The sequence below is a fragment of the Ranitomeya variabilis genome, chromosome 7 (genome assembly GCF_051348905.1).
Source record: "Ranitomeya variabilis isolate aRanVar5 chromosome 7, aRanVar5.hap1, whole genome shotgun sequence".
Classification (NCBI taxonomy): Eukaryota; Metazoa; Chordata; class Amphibia; order Anura; family Dendrobatidae; genus Ranitomeya; species Ranitomeya variabilis.
Window position 1 is genome coordinate 12,847,652 of NC_135238.1, and position 17,833 is coordinate 12,865,484.

Here is a 17,833-nt window from a genome sequence, read left to right on the forward strand (position 1 = left end):
CCCCTATCCTTGTGTGCATGGATCCTTATCCCCTATCCTTGTATGCATGTCTCCTTATCCCCTATCCTTGTATGCATGGCTCCCCAGTCCCTGTCCTTGTATGCATGTCTCCTTATCCCCTATCCTTGTATGCACGGTTCCTATATATATATATATATATATATATAAAAGCATCCTATGTACCTTGCCTGCGTGCCCTCGCTGCATCTTGTTCTGGCGCCAGCAGCTCTTCCAGCCCCGCACATTAAGGTAATGAATATTAACTCCAAGCGGCCACACCTATGGAAGTGGAGAGGCATGAATATTCATTACTTTAATGAGTGAGACCACGTGATCCCTCGTCCGGAAGAGCTTCTGGTGCAGGGACGAACGAGATGCAGCAAGGGTGTGCAGGGAAGGTAAGTAGAATGTGTGCTGGCAGCAGGCGGCTGTGGCTGTCACTGTGCGCTATTACAAAGAAAGGAATATTCATTTCTCTTTAGCAATGGCACAGGCTTTAACCACAGCCGCCGGCTCCTGCCTCTGTGACCCGCTGCTCCGCCGCTTCCCCGCAGCCTTTCAGGGACAATTGACTTGTGTATAAGTCGAGGGGGCGTTTTCAGCACAAAAAAATGTGCTGAAAAACTCGGCTTATACACAAGTATATACGTTATGTACTAAATAACTACATTGTGGGAGATCTTTGAGGGGCAGTATCAGTCATTATTATTATTATTATTATTATTATAATACCATATTGTTATTCCTTCTTGATCTACATGTTGTCCTTTCTCCAGAATTTCGTCACATAAGCCTTGAAGGAACCACAGTCGTTATGAACAAGTTTAACGAGTTGCAGTGTTCAGCAAATAACCTGTCATCTCCTGACGTTACGTTCCAGTGGATGAGAGACGGAGCGGTCCTCAGCACCTCCACCCCACAGCGGGTAGAAGGCAATGACACTCTTGGCTTTACAGTGCAAAGTTCCTTCTGCTTTACTCCTGTCCTTGGGGATGACAAGTCTCATTACTCCTGTGAAGTTGTGCCAAAAATATTTCCTCCGCTCAAGAAAACATTTCAGCTTACCTTCGGAGGTAAGATGCCAACACTTTGTTATAAATTTCTCCATGAAACTGAATAGTATCAGAGTAATCACATGATAAAGTTACCAGATATTAATACAATGATGTAAAGCAAAAAAAAACCTCACAGCTAATATCTCTGCAACGAAGAGAAAAACATAAATGAAAGATTTTCACCTCTTCTGTTTTTTGGGGTCCACCTTTGGTTTCGGCTGGCTCAAAATACTTTCCAAAATTCATCTGCAACTGATCTAAAAATGCAAGTCTGGCAATATTAGAAAGGTTAAAAGCATCAATTAGTTTTGAAGGACTATTTCTATATTAAAGCATTTCTAGTGAAATGTTTTATTTGTGAACCTCATCTTCACCTCTGCCCTATTCTAACCCACTGTTTCGCAGTTCAGCCAGAGGTCTTCTTCTACCTCTCAAGCAACGGTCAGGAGAATTCGTCCTTGGTCTGCCTGGTGTCAGGCTTTTATCCTGATGATCTGAACCTCTCCATGAAGAAAGGTGGAGAGCTCTTGGGTTGCAAGATCAAAAAATGGAGAAATTCTAATGGCACCTATTCCCTAGAGGCCATGTACCGGACCAATGTGACATATACTGATAGCGACATTGATTACACTTGCAGTGTCCATCATTCTACAATACGAGAGGGTACGACCGAAAGGCTGAAGTTTCTGGGTGAGTTTTCAATAGTTTTATGATGGTAAATGAAGATATTCTACCATATATCAAATTAAAAATCATAAATCCCTGTTAGCATTAGATACAGGAAAAATATATATCTTTCTACTGTGTTAGCCAGTAGCCATTTATGTCTTTTTACATCAATTAAGGAAAAAGCTCCTCAGACCGTGTGGGGGCATCACAGCACAGAACCAGACCCCAATCAGAGGACAATAAAACATTCACACTCCTTATCTATGAACTGTTCCAATATTTATGGACATAACTGTTTATCACTCTCCCATAATGGTAGTTCTGCTTCTGTCTTATCTATGACATTATTTCTGTGCTGTGTTGTGCATAAATATGTGATTCTTCAGAATTTGTATTAGTCTATGCCTGATGAAGGAACCTGTGTAGTCTCGAAAGCTTGCAATTTGTTACCGTCTTTTCAGTTAGCCATTAAAAATTATCAACCACTGAGGACTCTCAATTCTAAATATTTTGTCAGCATTAGTTAATTTTTAATATTTTAGCCAGTCTTGATTGTTTTTTACAGACATATTAAATTACTAACTAAATGTCTCTTCTTGCAGTTGATGCTTATGTACCAAAACCGTTGTGGATTACAATAATTTGCGGCTTCTTACTATTCATGGGAATTAAGATTTTCTGCAAACAAGGTAAAACAAATCCAAAACTGGATTCAAAATATATTATGAAATTTGCAACTTAATGTACTTATCATCTGCATTGGTGAATCAGACCATACTGAGACTAGCTATGGTGTGTCCCATCCGCAGCACACAGGTATTAGGGATTCCGGCTTTCTATCTCTATGCAGCACTCAGCAGCATGGTGGGAATTATACAGGACTACTGAGAAGTGCAGCTGTGAATCAAACACTTGAGAGGCTAAAAAGCTGCAGCCCTATCTCTGTCTTGCTCACTCTGCTCCCTCCTCTCCATAGATTTCTATAGGCAGCTGTAATCTGGTGCCTTAGTGAGTTTTCGGCACCACTGTGGAATCGGTAAGCCAAACCACCAACTTCGACTCCTCAATTTCCTTGACTTCCAACTCAAACTCCGACTCCACAGCACTGCCTCACTGAGCGTGTACATAAAAGTGCAGCACAGATTTATCTCTTATAAACCCAAGATCCTGATATCAGGAATAGAAAACAAATAAGACATTTCACAACTTTCCCAAATTATTATGAAAACATTTACAGCATATCCTGCACCGAACCCAATTTATTATTTTAAGAATCAGAGTCAGCCCATTTTATTCCGACTCCTCCAAAATGGACACAGACTGACTCCACAGCCCTGGTTTTCAGCCCAGCTAAGTTCATTTCAGGAGCCGGGCAGGTTCACAACGTGATTAACCCTATATCTGCCAATTTATAGCATTTTTTTCATTGTTATGCCACAAGAACGCTGCAGACAATCAGTGGACGATAATGGGCTGCAATACTCACACTACCACAGGTGTCTGACTTTCTCCCAACGGAAGTGAGCACTTGATGCAAATAGTGAGTGTTGATTGTTATGCCATGTGAGTCCTGCAGTCAATGTGACGCGCGCCCACAAGAAACCCGATGCCAACATAGCTGGAATGGCGCATGTGGGGGACGTGTGTGTAAAGTGTTTTTATTTTACATAGGGGAATTTTGTATTTAAGCAGGGGTTGTCCAAGTAGTGGGCAATGAGTATCAATGTTTATTCAAAGGAATCTGTCAGCAGGTTTTTGCTATGCAATCTGAGAGCAAAATGATGTAGGGGCAGAGAGCCTGATTCCAATGATGTATCACTTATTAAGCTGTGTGCTGTTGGTTCAATAAAATAGTTGTTTTATCAGCAGGAGATAATTACTACAGGACAAGGTGTCTTGTGCCTCCTGGTCCACCCCCCAACACAAATATACTGCTACGCAGCTGACAAGTACAGTATACACAGGAAGCTGCCAATCAATGGTGTGGGCGGGGTTATACACAGGAAGCTGACAATCAGTGGTGTGGGCGGGGTTATACACAGGAAGCTGACAATCAGTGGTGTGGGCGGGGTTATACAAAGGAAGCTGCCAATGTTGTGAGTGGGATTCTACACAGGAAGCTGCCAATCAGTGGTGTAGAAGAGGATATAATGTGCTCAGCATTTTGAGCTCTGTTAGATCTGCAGCAGAGAAAACTGTGACTTTATCACAACTACTTCACCCAGTAAAGTAAGTGAAATCACTGGAATTAGGGTCTCTGTCCCCACATTATGCTGCTCTCAGATGAGGCAACAAAAAACAAATTCCCTTTAAAGCAAATAAAGAGCATCATATCCTGAGGAGGAGAGCTGCAGAAAAACACAGGAAAACATGTGCCAGAGATGAAGTACACAGTTAAAGGAGCTCAATAAAGAGGTTAGAAATGCAGGAAAAACTGCAAAAGAAATGCATGCTAATTTGTCAAAACTCAAAAGTGAGGAGAACACTGTGATAATCAGGGCTGTGAAGTCGGTAAGCCAAACCTCCGACTCCTCAATTCCCATGACTCAGACTCCAACTCCGACTCCATGACTCCGACTCGCTCATACATGGCTCATGTTTAAGTGATAAATTTGCTTTAGTAAAATGTTAACATCAGGCTTTTAATCTTTATAATCATACAATAATCAAGCCATTTAGATAGAACATAAAATATATTTATTGGAATACAACTTTAGAACAAAATTTTTTGCATATTTACAATTTATTATACACTATGCAGTAAGTGGAGAAAAACAGTTTTCAACAAAAACATACTGAATAGCATTTGTGCAGTTTATGAATTTGCTCTGAGAATTAGTATCACCTCCATCAGATCCTCCTTTTTAGGTGACCTCACATCTAACCTAATTATTTTAAGGCCAGAGAACGACCTCTCTACACTAACTTGGGTTGGTGATAAAGCTGTAACCACATGGGCGACATCTCTAACAATTTCAGGGTATAAAGGAATTGCCTCATGCACAGTCAGTTTTGATAAACGATTCAACTCTTCTACTTCTTTGAGAGCAAGTGAAAAATTTTGCTGAAATATGGTCAATCCGTTTTCTTTGGGAGTGGAATCTTTTTCCCTGCATCAACGATTTTCTTGCTCAATGTCATCCAGATACTTGTTGAAATCAAACTCCTCCTCTGATGATGATGAAGGAACGACAGCAGCAGCACTGGCAGGACCCAAGTCCTCTTGCTCTTGGCCGTCCTGTAGCCACTCATCCTGTTACCTCCATCAAAGCTTCTTTTCCTTTAGTAAGCTGTTGATCATCCAGCAATATACAATGACTCGGGTCCACATAAACAGCTGCTAGAAAAGTTTTATATTCTAATAGCAGTGTCTCTCTCCATTTCATTGAAGCAGCAATGCCATCTGCGATTAAACCTCCTCTTAGGGACAGGCAAAACATCAAGTTCTTCCACTCCTTTATAAAAATGCCAGGAGGTAAATCCTCAGCTTGTAACTTATTAGTCACTGTAAATGGGTGATGAAGCAATTCCTTCAATTCAGCCACCTGTGTCCATTGACCTTCATGTAGTGTTACCTGAGGGTTGGCCATATCTACAAGGAAGGGGTTCAGCTCAAGCAATCGCTCAATCATTACATAGGTGCTGCCTCACCGAGTGGCTTGATCCACAATTGCCCCCTTTGAAGCACGTTTCTTCAAGATAGAATCAATTTTAGGGGTTCTGGCAGCAATTGCCAATTTCCTCACTTTGCTAATCAGAGTTCCAGCATGTTCCTCTTGTATACTATCTCTTATTGCCAGCTGCAGCTTGTGCACAACACAGCGCATGTGATGAATAGGAAAGAGGTGTGAAGCAGCTTCAACAAGATCATCTAATGGTAAAGAATCATTTTGCTGTTGTTCTGTAGTAATATGTTTGTTCCTCCGTTATGGGAACAGGACTGTGGCCTTCCATCTCCAACATACTGAATGTGAAATGTTCTAGCTGCTGTTCACCTTCATTATTCTAATTCATCGGTTTAATTGTACTTATCATGTTTGAAGCATTATCAGTTACAAAAGCAAGAACCTGTTCTTTTTTGAGTTCATAATCTTGCCGAACTTTTTCAACTAAGGTCTGGAGAAACTGGCTGCTGTGATGAGCTTTAGTATCTTTTACTGCCAGTGTCTTAGTGAGAATTTTTTTGTTGTCACAAACATATCGAACGTTGATAGCAAAATAGTTCACTTTGTGACGTGTGCAGGCATCCATTTTAAGAAATGCAAATCATCTCTTGAGTGTCTTTTTAAGGCTACGTTCACATTTGCGTTGTGCGCCGCAGCGTCGGCGCCGCAACGCACAACGCAAACAAAAACGCAGTTGCGTTTTGAACAAAAAACGCTGCGTTTTGCGCCGCATGCGCCCCCCCAAAATCTATACAATGTTTTGCATATTTATTGGAAAACGCATGCGTCGTACAACGCACCACGACGCAAGTACTTGCGTCGTCTGCGTTGTCAATACAAATCAATGGGAAAAAAGGCGCATCGACGACGCAAAAGCGACGCAAACACGACGCATGCGTTTTTTAAAAAGTCAGCGCCGCAAAAAAAATGCAACATGTTGCGTTTGCCGCGCCCTGACAGGTGCGCCCTAACGCCGCATGCGGCGTACGACGCACCAAAACGCATGACAACGCATGTACATGCGGCGCCATGCGGCCCCAATGTTAAAGATAGGGCCGCACGACGCATGCGTTTTGTTGCGGCGACGACGCTGCGGCGCACAACGCAAATGTGAACGTAGCCTAAGATCTTCCTTTTGGTTAAGAGCTTCTTCAATCACTAATTTTCTAATACTTTCTCTTTCCAGAGAAACACCAAGTTTTTGAGCCATTTCTCCATTAAGAGCTGTAAAAGCTGGTCGTGCAAAAAATGATAATGGTACAATGCCCTTCACAACAAGCTCGATGAGCTGTCTTTTAAACACATCTGCGGTCATTGTTACAGTAGCATTGTCACTTACAAAATATCTTGTAACTGACATTTGAGACACTCTTTCTCCTCCTTTGCTTGAAGGGAAGTGCTGGTCTCTGGTTTCTTGGTGCTGCTGTGATCTTTTTCAGTCACAGCTTTGTAAACTTCTGGGTGGCAGTGTTGTAAATGTCTTTCTAGATTGTTAGCTCTTGAAGGAGCATTTTTACAACTGCCTGAGTATGCACTGTTTTTGGCATCACAGCATTTGCTTTCATCTGGGTCATTTATACACTGACACACAAAATGTTTATTATCTTGAGTCACTGTGAAATGCTCAAATACAGCAGACTTCATAAGATGCTTCTTTGACATTTTGTAATTCTGTAAATTCGCTCTCAAAATAATTTTGTCCTGTAAAAAAATAAAGTATATTGTAATTCTTCCAAGAATAGGGAATCATGCACTGTATAATTTGGGATAAATAATAATAACAATAATTTTATTTATATAGCGCCAACATATTCCGCAGCGCTTTACAAATTATAGGGGGGATTTGTACAGACAACAGACATTACGGTATAACAATAATCACTGTTCAACGCAGATACCAAGAGAAATGAGGGCCCTGCTCACAAGCTTACAAACTATGAGCAAAACGTGGAGACACGAGAGAGAGGTGGATGGTAACAATTACTTTCGTTGTTTGGACCAGCCATAGTGTAAGGATCGGGTGTTCATGTAAAGCTGCATGAACCAGTTAAACAGCCTAAATATGTAACAGTACAGACAGAGAGGGCTAATTAACTGCATAAAGTGTATGAGAACATGATGCGAGGAACCTGATTATGGTTTAAGTTTTTTAAATGGGCAACACAGGGATAGTTAAGTTAATGCATTGAGACGGTAGGCCAATCTGAACAAATGCATTTCAGGGCACGCTTAAAACTGTGGGGATTGGGGATTAATCGTATTAACCTGGATAGTGCATTCCAAAGAATTGGCAAAGCACGTGAAAAGTCTTGGAGATGGGAGTGGGAGGTTCTAATTATTGAGGATGTTAACCTGAGGTCATTAGCAGAACGGAGAGCACGGATAGGGTGGTAGACTGAGACCAGAGAGGAGATGTAGGGTGGTGCTGAGCCATGGAGTGCTTTGTGGATGAGGGTAAAAGTTTGGTACTGGATTCTGGAGTGGATGGGTAACCAGTGTAATGACTGGCACAAGGTAGAGGCATCAGCATAACGATTGGTGAGGAAAATGATCCTGGCTGCAGCATTAAGGACAGATTGGAGCGGGGAGAGTTTGGTAAGAGGGAGGCCGATTAGTAGAGAGTTACAATAGTTCCAGATGAGAATGAATGAGTGAAACAGTAAGAGTTTTTGTAGAGTCAAAAGTAAGAAAAGGGCAAATTCTAGGAATGTTTTTGAGATGCAGATAAGAGTGAGCCAGTGATCGGATGTGGGGGGTGTATGAATGCTCGGAATCAAGTATGACCCCCAAGGCAGCGGGCATGTTGCTTGGGAGTAATGGTGGAACCACACACGGAGATGGCAATGTCAGGCAAAGATAGGTCAGTAGAGGGAGAGAACACGATGAGTTCAGTTTTTGACAGGTTCGGTTTCAGAAAGAGGGAGGACATGATGTTCGAAACAGCGGTAAGACAATTACTGGTGTTTTCTAAGAAGGCAGGCATGATATCAGGAGAAGTGTATAATTGGGTGTCATCAGCATAGAGATGGTACTGGAAACCAAATCTACTGATTGTTTGTCCAATAGGGGCAGTATACAAAGAGAAGAGGAGGGGACCTAGGACTGATCCTTGAGGAGCCCCAACAGTAAGGGGGGAGGTGAGAGGAGGAGGAACCAGCAAAAGATACAGTGAAGGAGGGGTCAGAGAGATAGGAGAACCAGGAGAGAACGGTGTCCCTGAGGCCGATGGAGCATAGTAAGGAAAACTGATGATCCACAGTATCGAATGCTGCGGAGAGATCCAAGAGAATTAGCAAGGAGTAATGACCATTAGATGTAGCTGTTAGTAGACCATTAGAGACTTTAGTGAGGGCAGTTTCAGTAGAGTGTAGAGAGCGGAAACTGGATTGTAGAGGGTCGAGAAGAGAGTTATCTGAGAGATAGCGGATAAGACGGGAGTGGACCAGGATTTACAGGACTTTAGAGATGAAGGGAAGATTAGAGACAGGTCTATAATTAGCGGCACAGTTTTGATCGAGGGATGGTTTTTTAAGTAATTGATGTATGATGGCATGCTTAAATGAGGAGGGAAAGATACCAGGAGAGAAAAGTTGAACATTTTTGTTAGGTGAGAGGTGACAACCGGGGAAAGGGACTGGAGGAGATGTGACGGAATGGGGTCACTGGTGCAAGTGGTCAGGTGAAAAGATGCAAGGAGCCTGATTACTTCTTCTTCTGTAACTGGTTCAAAGTCAGAGAGTGAACTAGATGCTGTGGGGTAGGGAACACAGTGCTTGGTATGAAGGGATTGAGAGATAATTTGCTGTTGGATGTGGTCAATTTTTTCTTTGAAGTAATTGGCCAGATCGTCAGCATGGAGATCCGTGGTTGGGGCCTGCACTCTTGGGTTGAGTAGGGAATAAAAAGTGTCAAAGAGACGTTAAGGGTTATTGGACAGTGAGGTGATGAGGGTGTTAAAATAGATTTGTTCGGAGAGGTGAAGGACAGAATTGTATGTTTTAAGCATGAACTTATAATGGATGAAATCTTCGGGTAGATTAGATTTTCTCAATAGACGTTCGGCGAACCTGGAACACTGCTGCAGGAAACGTGTTTGCAGCGTGTGCCACGGTTGTCGCCGTCTGTGCTGAGTTGTTCAAAGTATAGAAGATGCAATTTCATCCAGGGCACTTTGCTGGGTTACATTTTAATGCTTCAGTGCAGAATCAGGACTTGAGATGGAGGAGATAGGGGCCAATGATGACTACAAGTTCTTCATAAGTTTCTGGTTGTTAATGGCCTGTATGTTTCTATAAGTGTGGAAAGTGGGGGTGACCTGAGCGGGTTAGCAGTTCTTGACAGAGAATGAAAAAAGGTTGTGGTCAGAGAGCGGGAGAGGGGAGTTTGTGAAATCGCCCACTAAGCAAAGGCGGGAGACCAAGTCGAGGGAGTTTCCGTCGTCATGCGTTGGAGAGTTAGTATGCTGCAAGAGGCCGAAAGAGGAGGTTACAGATAAAAGGTGAGAAGCAGATTGGGAGAGGGGAAAAGCAATGGGGATGTTGATATCATCCATGATGAGGGTGGGGATGTCACAGGAGAGAAAGTGTGGAAGCCAGGTGGCAAAGTGATCCAGGAACTGATGAGAGGGGCCGGGAGGATGATACACCACCGCCACTCGCATGCAGATGGGGATGTAGAGTCTGACAGCATGGACTTCAAAGGAAGCGGGGAAAAGTGAGGGTACTTGGGGGATAACTTGGATAGAAATAAAACAATCTTTGCATAAATCAATAGGACAGATGATAAGTATAAAGTTTGTAAAATGTGTTGTTAAATAGCTTTACTCTGAACTTTCAATGTCATGGCTTGACTCAGCAGGGTACAGCTCACTAAATGCTTCACATAATATTTCTTCACAGTCTATGAAGAGGGGAGGAGGGAGGAAGCATGTTTGTGCTGAATCACATTCCAGAACACACACACACACACACAAAAATATATACAAATATATATGTCCTCATCGATCCTGTTACTGTATTTCTGAATTTGAGATGTTAGGAAACATTTTTTCCCCTTATATTCTATGTATAGTGTATATAAGTCATCAGAGCAGCTAATTTCTCCAAACATATGCTAAGAGGAAAAACAAACTAAATCACCAAGCATACAGAGACAACATATACTGGACTATTCATCTATGCACGTTTATTGAAAGTTTAGATATGCTTTAGGAAGTACTTACATTTATTCTGCTTCGCTGTTCACTCCAGAAATTCTGAGATTAATGTAGGCTTTCCTTCCCTTTGTGATAATTTTTTCCCCTTATCTGCAGAGGAGGAGCTTCACTACTTATCATAAACATAAACTGCAGCACAGATTCATCTCAGCTAAAAGTCTAGACCTTAGATCAGGGATAGGACAGATATTTATAGGACATTTCATAACCTTCCCAAATTCTTATGAAAAAAATATTCCCCACAAACTGCATTGAACTACTGTACCCAATTTATTATATTGTATACAAGAAAGTGATACCGCGCTTAGGGGTTAAATGCTAGGTGGTGCTGGGCTGCATGTGACCAGTGATTAAGCACCGCAAGGATAGAGGCAGTCACAGAAACAGATATTATTATATATTTTAGGAGTTGGAGTCAGTCCATTTTATACCGACTCCGACCAAAATGGGCTCTGACTCTGACTCCACGACTCCGGCTCCACAGCCCTGGTGATAATATGTTCCAATTGTGCCGTGTTCTAATTTTTTGCCTTGAATCTTATGTGTCTTTCCAGTGACTGAAATCTCGGTTTGCAAAGACTGGACAGAAGGCAGCATTGCTACTCTGAAGTGTAGTATTACAGGCCGATACCCAAAAAATATAAGTGCAGTGTGGCTGGTCCGACAAGGGGACAAGGAGATCGAAATAAAAGAGAAACGGTCACTGTACCCGGCTGGGGACTATAAAGAGTTGCAAGAACAGGATTCCTACGCATGCTGGAATATCATTAAGAGCAAATTTGTGGGTGGAATACGCCACTCGTTATGCTCGATCCTGAGCTTCCAGGTGCACAAGCAGCGCCATGACCAGGCTGAGTTCATCTGTCGGTTTATGAGAGCTGGCAAAGTTCTGCAGGAGAAGAACTACTTTGGAATTGTCCTGGGTAATTATTTGTCTCTGTGGATTTTACTGTGGAGTTTTCTGCTGCGGGAACGTCCGTTAAAACGAGTCTAAAAATATCAAGATCATCTTATAGTATTTGCTTTTTGTGGCTTGTCAGTGTTTCATCAGTGAAATCAATGTGTAAACTTCCCTAACCCAGGTGTCAGTATTTTCAGTGACGTATTAAAGGGAATCTTTCATATGTAATCTGACAGCAGCACGATGTAGGGGTAGAGACCGATTCCAGTGATGTGTCACATAGCTTACTGCGTGAAGCAGTTGTGATACAATAATAATTTTCACTCACATTGCATTGTTTTACCCCCTACAGATAGTTATGGATTCTACTCGGTATCAGACATTTGTGTACCGGAAACATGCAAAGAGGGAGAGAAATTAACCCTTAGCTGCACTATGAAAGGAAACATACCTCAGGACATCAGCGTTACATGGGAGAAGGACCTGAAAGAAGAGCGGACATTAATCTCAACGGAACTGGATGCCAATTACCAGGTCACAGAGAACAAATCACAAGGACAGATCTGCGCTTTCCTAACACTTTGCCCAACTTGTGAGGATTCCGAGGCTGTGTTCACAGTTTCATTCTCTGAAAACGAGGGCCGGATCCTTGCAGAGCGCAGCTCACCACCTCTGAAAGTAGCTGGTAAGTACTCTAAGTGTCCCCCCAACCACTCACAAAAGTTTCCACTGGATAGAAGGAGGGCTCCTCCGTACTGAATTATACCACTCAACAGTGCTGACCTCACTGACGGGTACTAATAGGGTCACTCTAAAGGAGACCCAAAAAAAGTTATCAACTACATGTGAGAAATGGTTGCATACATTGTTCTGCTAAAATAATGACGCAATATGGGAATTGCACACAGGTTTGTAGGGGTGGAGAGGATGATGTGGTATCTGGAGACCCTTGTAATTTTACAGCAGATGAGGGTAAAATATCTACCTCATTTTTCACAAGCAATATTCTACTGTTGGTTATCTGTAGGGTAAAGCCATTTTCTGTAGAATAAAGCTATTGTCTGTAGGATAAAACTACTTTCAGTAAGGTAAATCTATTTTCTGTAGGGTAAAGCTATTTTCTGTAGAGTAAAGCTATTTTCTGTAGGGTAAAGCTACTTTCAGTAAGGTAAAACTATTTTCTGTAAGGAAGTTATTTTCTGTAGGTAAAGCTACTTTCTGTACGGGAAAGCTACTTTATGTAGGGTAAAGCTACTTTCTGTAAGGTAAAGCTATTTTCAGGAGGGTAAAGCTATTTTCATATCACAAGAACACAGTTTCCGATTTCAGTTACTAGTTCTCGGTGCCACAGCAGGTGAAAACAAAAAAATGACTAGAACCGGTTTCAGTTAACAAATCTAAAAAAGAAGGAAGTCCATTTATCGAGGAAAAATATCATGAGGTTCAAGTAAACAATAATGTATCCTGAACAATTCCACTAAACACTTTTATTTCATAACATCCCAATGATTCAGCTGCTCCTGTTTTATGTCTCCTGGCTATGTACGGATACATTCATAAGCAAGTGATACCCGTTACCTATAAAATAACTTTTTTTTTGTGCCACCATATCCTGAGGGACAATTTTTTTTTATTGTCACCTTCGATGGAACTGTGTGAGGGCATGCTACTCTTTTGATTAGGACTAGTGATGAGCAAATATACTCATTACTCGAGATTTCCAGAGCACGCTCGGGTGTCCTCCAAGTATTTTTTAGTGTTCGGAAATTTAGTTTTTATTGCCGCAGCTGAATGATTTACATATGTTAGCCAGCATAAGTACATGTGGGGATTCCCTAGCAACCAGGCAACCCCCACATGTACTTATGCTGGGTAACAGATGTAAATCATTCAGCTGCGGCAATAAAAACTAAATCTCCGAGCACTAAAAAATACTCGGAGGACACCCGAGCATGCTCGAGAAATCTCGAGTAACAAGTATATTCGCTCATCACTAATTAGGACCATTTTTGGGTGTATATATACTGTGTGTGTGTGTGTGTGTGTGTGTGTGTGTGTGTATATATATATATATATATATATATATGTGTGTGTATATATACACACACACAGTATAAACTTCCTTCTCACCCCCAATGGGGGTGGTTTTTTTTGTCCTTTCTCAATCTCAGGTCCTCTACCAGAGGCCTGGCAGTTTGAGGGTTCTGCGCAGGATCTTAGTTATTCCCAGCATTGCGCTTTTCTGGACTAAGAGTTCAGTTGTTGCTCCTGACATCTGTTGTAGCCATTTTCCCAACTTAGGGGTCACTGCTCCAAGTTCTCCTATCACCACTGGAATCACTGTTGCCTTCACCTTCCACATCTCCTCCAGTTCTTCTTTGAGGCACTGGTATTTCTCCAGCTTCTCATATTCCTTCTTTCTGATGTTGCTGTCACTTGGCACTGCGCACTGCCACATCTATTATCATTGATGTCTTCTGATCCTTGTCTACTATCACAATGTCTGGTTGGTTAGCCCTTTGATTCTCCACCACTTTCTCTTGGGTCTCCCACCTGGTCTTAGGGGGACTTAGCCCATATGTTGTGCAGATGTTCCTGTATACAATTCCCGCTACTTGGTTGCGGCATTCGGTATACGCTGTTCCTGCATTTTGCATCCTGCCACTATGTGTTGGACAGTTTCTGAGGTTTCTTTGCATAGTCTGCACCTTTGGTCTTGTCTTGTGTGGTAGATTCCAGCTTCTATGGATCTGGTACTTAGTACTTGCTCTTGTGCCGCTATTAGTGCCTCTGTCCTGCCTCGGAGTCCAGCTTTCTCCAGTGTAAGGCTGCAGTAGCATCGTACGCAGTGAAGAGGCAGTGACCCACAAAGTTCCAATGCAAAGTCTCTTTAATGTGTTTCCTCACAGCATTAAAGTCCAATTCACACAAATGCATATAACTTCAGTGTATATTACCAGTGTTCAGTTCACACCAGTTCATAGAAATACATATTATATGGCTTTAGATTTACAGTTCCTAAACAGGCCAAACTTCCCTTGTCCAGTTTCCCTGGGCAACCGCACACTATATTACAGACTCCATATACACAGCCTCATATGTTGCAGACACTACACACACCAGTCCCCTCCGACTAGTTGCCATGGGTGTCCTGAATCGCTGTATCACAGTCTCTTTACGCATACAGCCATACACAGCCCAGGATATCCTCCGGATAGCAGCCGGGCACCATATCCACCTGTTTGCAATAGTTACACATGCTAGTCCTTTCAGGCACAGGACATCCACCTCCGGGCACAGGACTGTCCACATTTGACTCCTTCGGGCACAGGACTGTCCACATCCAACTCCTTCGGGCACAGGACATCCTCCTCTGGGCACAGGACTGTCCACATCCATCTCTTTCGGGCACAGGACATCCACCTCCGAGCACAGGACTGTCCACATCCGACTCCTTCGGGCACAGGACATCCACCTACTACATTTGAGGCACAGTGCAATGCTCAGAAGGAAAGAGGCGCCATATTGGAGTTCAGGCTTTGCTGGAATGGTTTGAGGGTGTCATGTCACATTGGCAGAGCCCCTGAGGTGCCAGAATAACAGAAACCCCCATATGTGAACTCATTTTACAAACTACCCTCTCCAATGAATTTATCTAGAGGTGCAGTGATCATATTGACACCACATGTGCCTCACAGAATTTTATACCATTGAGCGGTGAAGAAAGAATAAATTACATTTTTACCACTAATATGTTGTTTTAGCCCCAAGTTTTTAATTTTCCTAAGGGCTAATAGGAATTTGTTTTACAATTAACTGAGGAACATTTTTTCCTGAGTGCGCCAATACCCTACATGTAATCAGGAAATGTTTTTCAGGCACAGCGCAAAGCTCAGAAGGCAACGAGCGCCATATTTTACTGTTATGGTTTCAGGGTGCCATAACTCACTGGTAGAGCCCATGAGGTGCCAGAACAGCAGAACCCTCAAAAGTGACCCCATTTTACAAATCACACCTCTCAATGAATTAATCTAGGGGTGCAGTGATCATATTCACATGATAGGTGTGTCACAGAATTTTATACCATTGAGAGGTGAAGAAAATATAACTACATTTGTATTAACAAAATTTTGTTTTAGCCCCAGATTTTACATTTTCAGACAAGAAGTGGGTAAAAATGGCACCAAAATTTGTCCCACAATTTCTACTGAAAGTGGCAATGCCTCATATGTGACTGTACAGTACTGCTTAGCCATACGGAGAGACTCGAGAGGGACGGAGCACAAATTTTTCCCGTAATTGCTAGAAGAGCAGAATCCCCCCTCAAGTGAAACCATTTAGCAAATTATACCCCATTGGGAATTTATCTACAGATGTAGTGATGATTTTGACTCCATGGGTATGTTCCAGAAACAAGCAGCAATGAATGTTGCTGAGTGAAAATTGCAAACTGCCGTTGTAGTGACCAGTACATTGTAGTCACCAATACGTTATGCCCAGCTCGTACTTCAGGAGGCATGCATCCGTAAGTTAGGGGGGCTCTCATCACTTCAGAAATGCCAAACATGTGGATGCTATATGTCGATTAGTTACACTGTGAGAATTTGAGAGTTTGAATTTGACAGCGCAGAATTTGCTGAATTTCGTTTGGAGGGTTATGGAGCCATTTCGCTTTTCCAGAGCCTTTGTGCTACCAGTAACGTGGACGCCCTCTATTTTCCATTAACAGATGATGGACCTGAATGGTGATTTGCTTTTTTTGTGGATTGAGTTGAAGCTTTTATTGGGAACATGTTACATAATGTTTGGGATCAGATTTATCATGCGTTCTACGCTGAGCACTTAATTTGGGGTTTCCATCTAAATCTCTGAGTTACATGATTCAGATGAAACCCCCCAAGGGATCCATTCACTATAATGAGGCAGCAGAGTTACTCTGGACACCGTTTGACCTCTGTTCAGAGGAGACTTTCTTTTCAGAAGTGCACAAAACTGTGGCCGACGGCACTTTGTGCAATCCTAAAAAGACGGACACCGCCGGATCACAGGTCTGTGCCGCCATCTGCCTCATTATAGGGAATCTTCCGCCAGAGGTTCCATCTGAATCACGTATTTCAGAGATTTACACTGAAACCCGTAAGCGCTCAGTGCAAAGCACAGGATAAATGTACACCAAGCCTTACTGTAATCTTTGGTAGGCAGAATGAAAAAATGAACGGCAAATGAAGAATTAGTTTTATTTATTTTTTACGCCGTTCCTTGTATAAGTGATGACGACTTTATTCTTTGGGTCGGTGCGATTACAGCGATAACAGATATATATCTGGTTTTTATGTTTGGCTGCTGTCACACACTAAAAGATGCTTTTTATTGCAAAAAAAATAATTTTTGCATCACCATATTTTGAGAGCTATAATTTTTCCTTATTAGGCCCACAGAGTCATGTGAGGGCTTGTTTCTTGCTGGACGAGTTGACGTTTATATTGGTTCCATTTTCAGACACATGACATTTTTTGATTGCTTTCTATTCTGATTCTATTCTGATTTTTGGGAGGCAGAATAAACAAAGACCAGCAACTCAGGAATTATTTTTTCTTTTTTTGTAGTTTATGCCATTCCATGTGTGGTAAAATTGGTAAGACAGCTTTATTCTTTGGGTCAGTAAGATTACAGCGATACCTCATTTATTTATTTTTTTATGTTTTGGCACTTTTACACAATAAAAACTTATTTTATAGAAAAACAATTATTTTTACATCGCATTATTCTGAGAGCTATATAACTTTTTTATTTTTCTTCTGATGGAGCTGTATGCAGCTTGTTTTATGAGAGACAAGATGAAGTTTTCAGCGGTACCATTTTTATTTACATTCGTCTTTTTTTTATTGTGTTTAATTCCACTTTTTGTTCAGCGGTATGATGATAGAGTATTGTTTGTCTTGTTTTATTTTTTTATGGTGTTCACTAAAGGGGTCAACTAGTGGGACAGGTTTACAGGTCGGGTCGTTGCATATGTGACGATACCAAATATGTGTACTTTTATTGTGTATAATTTCTTTTTCATACAAAAATGTATTTATAGATATAATATATTTTTCTTTTTATTATTCTTTCTTTATGAAATTTTTTTTACAATTATTTTTTTTTAAAAATTACTTTTTTTTTTAACTTTGTTACACCATGGGACCAGCATTTTTTGCAAGCTGATCACTTGTATAGTATTGGGATGTCAGCTCTGCAATGACAGCGAAAGTTGCTTATCATGTGCTAGATCAAGCAACTTTCCTAGCTCTGGTGATCCGGATGTCGTCATGACAACATCAGGTCA

At 41.7% G+C, this 17,833-nt stretch overlaps 1 protein-coding gene across 1 annotated transcript in view; it reads left to right on the forward strand.

Moving 5' to 3' along the window:
* The window catches only part of LOC143785346 (uncharacterized), a 42,521-nt gene that overhangs the window by 10,449 nt on the left and 14,239 nt on the right, over nt 1-17,833 (forward strand). Inside the window, exons 3-7 of the mRNA XM_077274108.1 lie at nt 777-1,073; nt 1,461-1,745; nt 2,327-2,413; nt 11,159-11,527; nt 11,858-12,190. Coding sequence (XP_077130223.1) covers nt 777-1,073; nt 1,461-1,745; nt 2,327-2,413; nt 11,159-11,527; nt 11,858-12,190 — 1,371 coding nt within the window. The remainder of the gene's footprint in view (nt 1-776; nt 1,074-1,460; nt 1,746-2,326; nt 2,414-11,158; nt 11,528-11,857; nt 12,191-17,833) is intronic.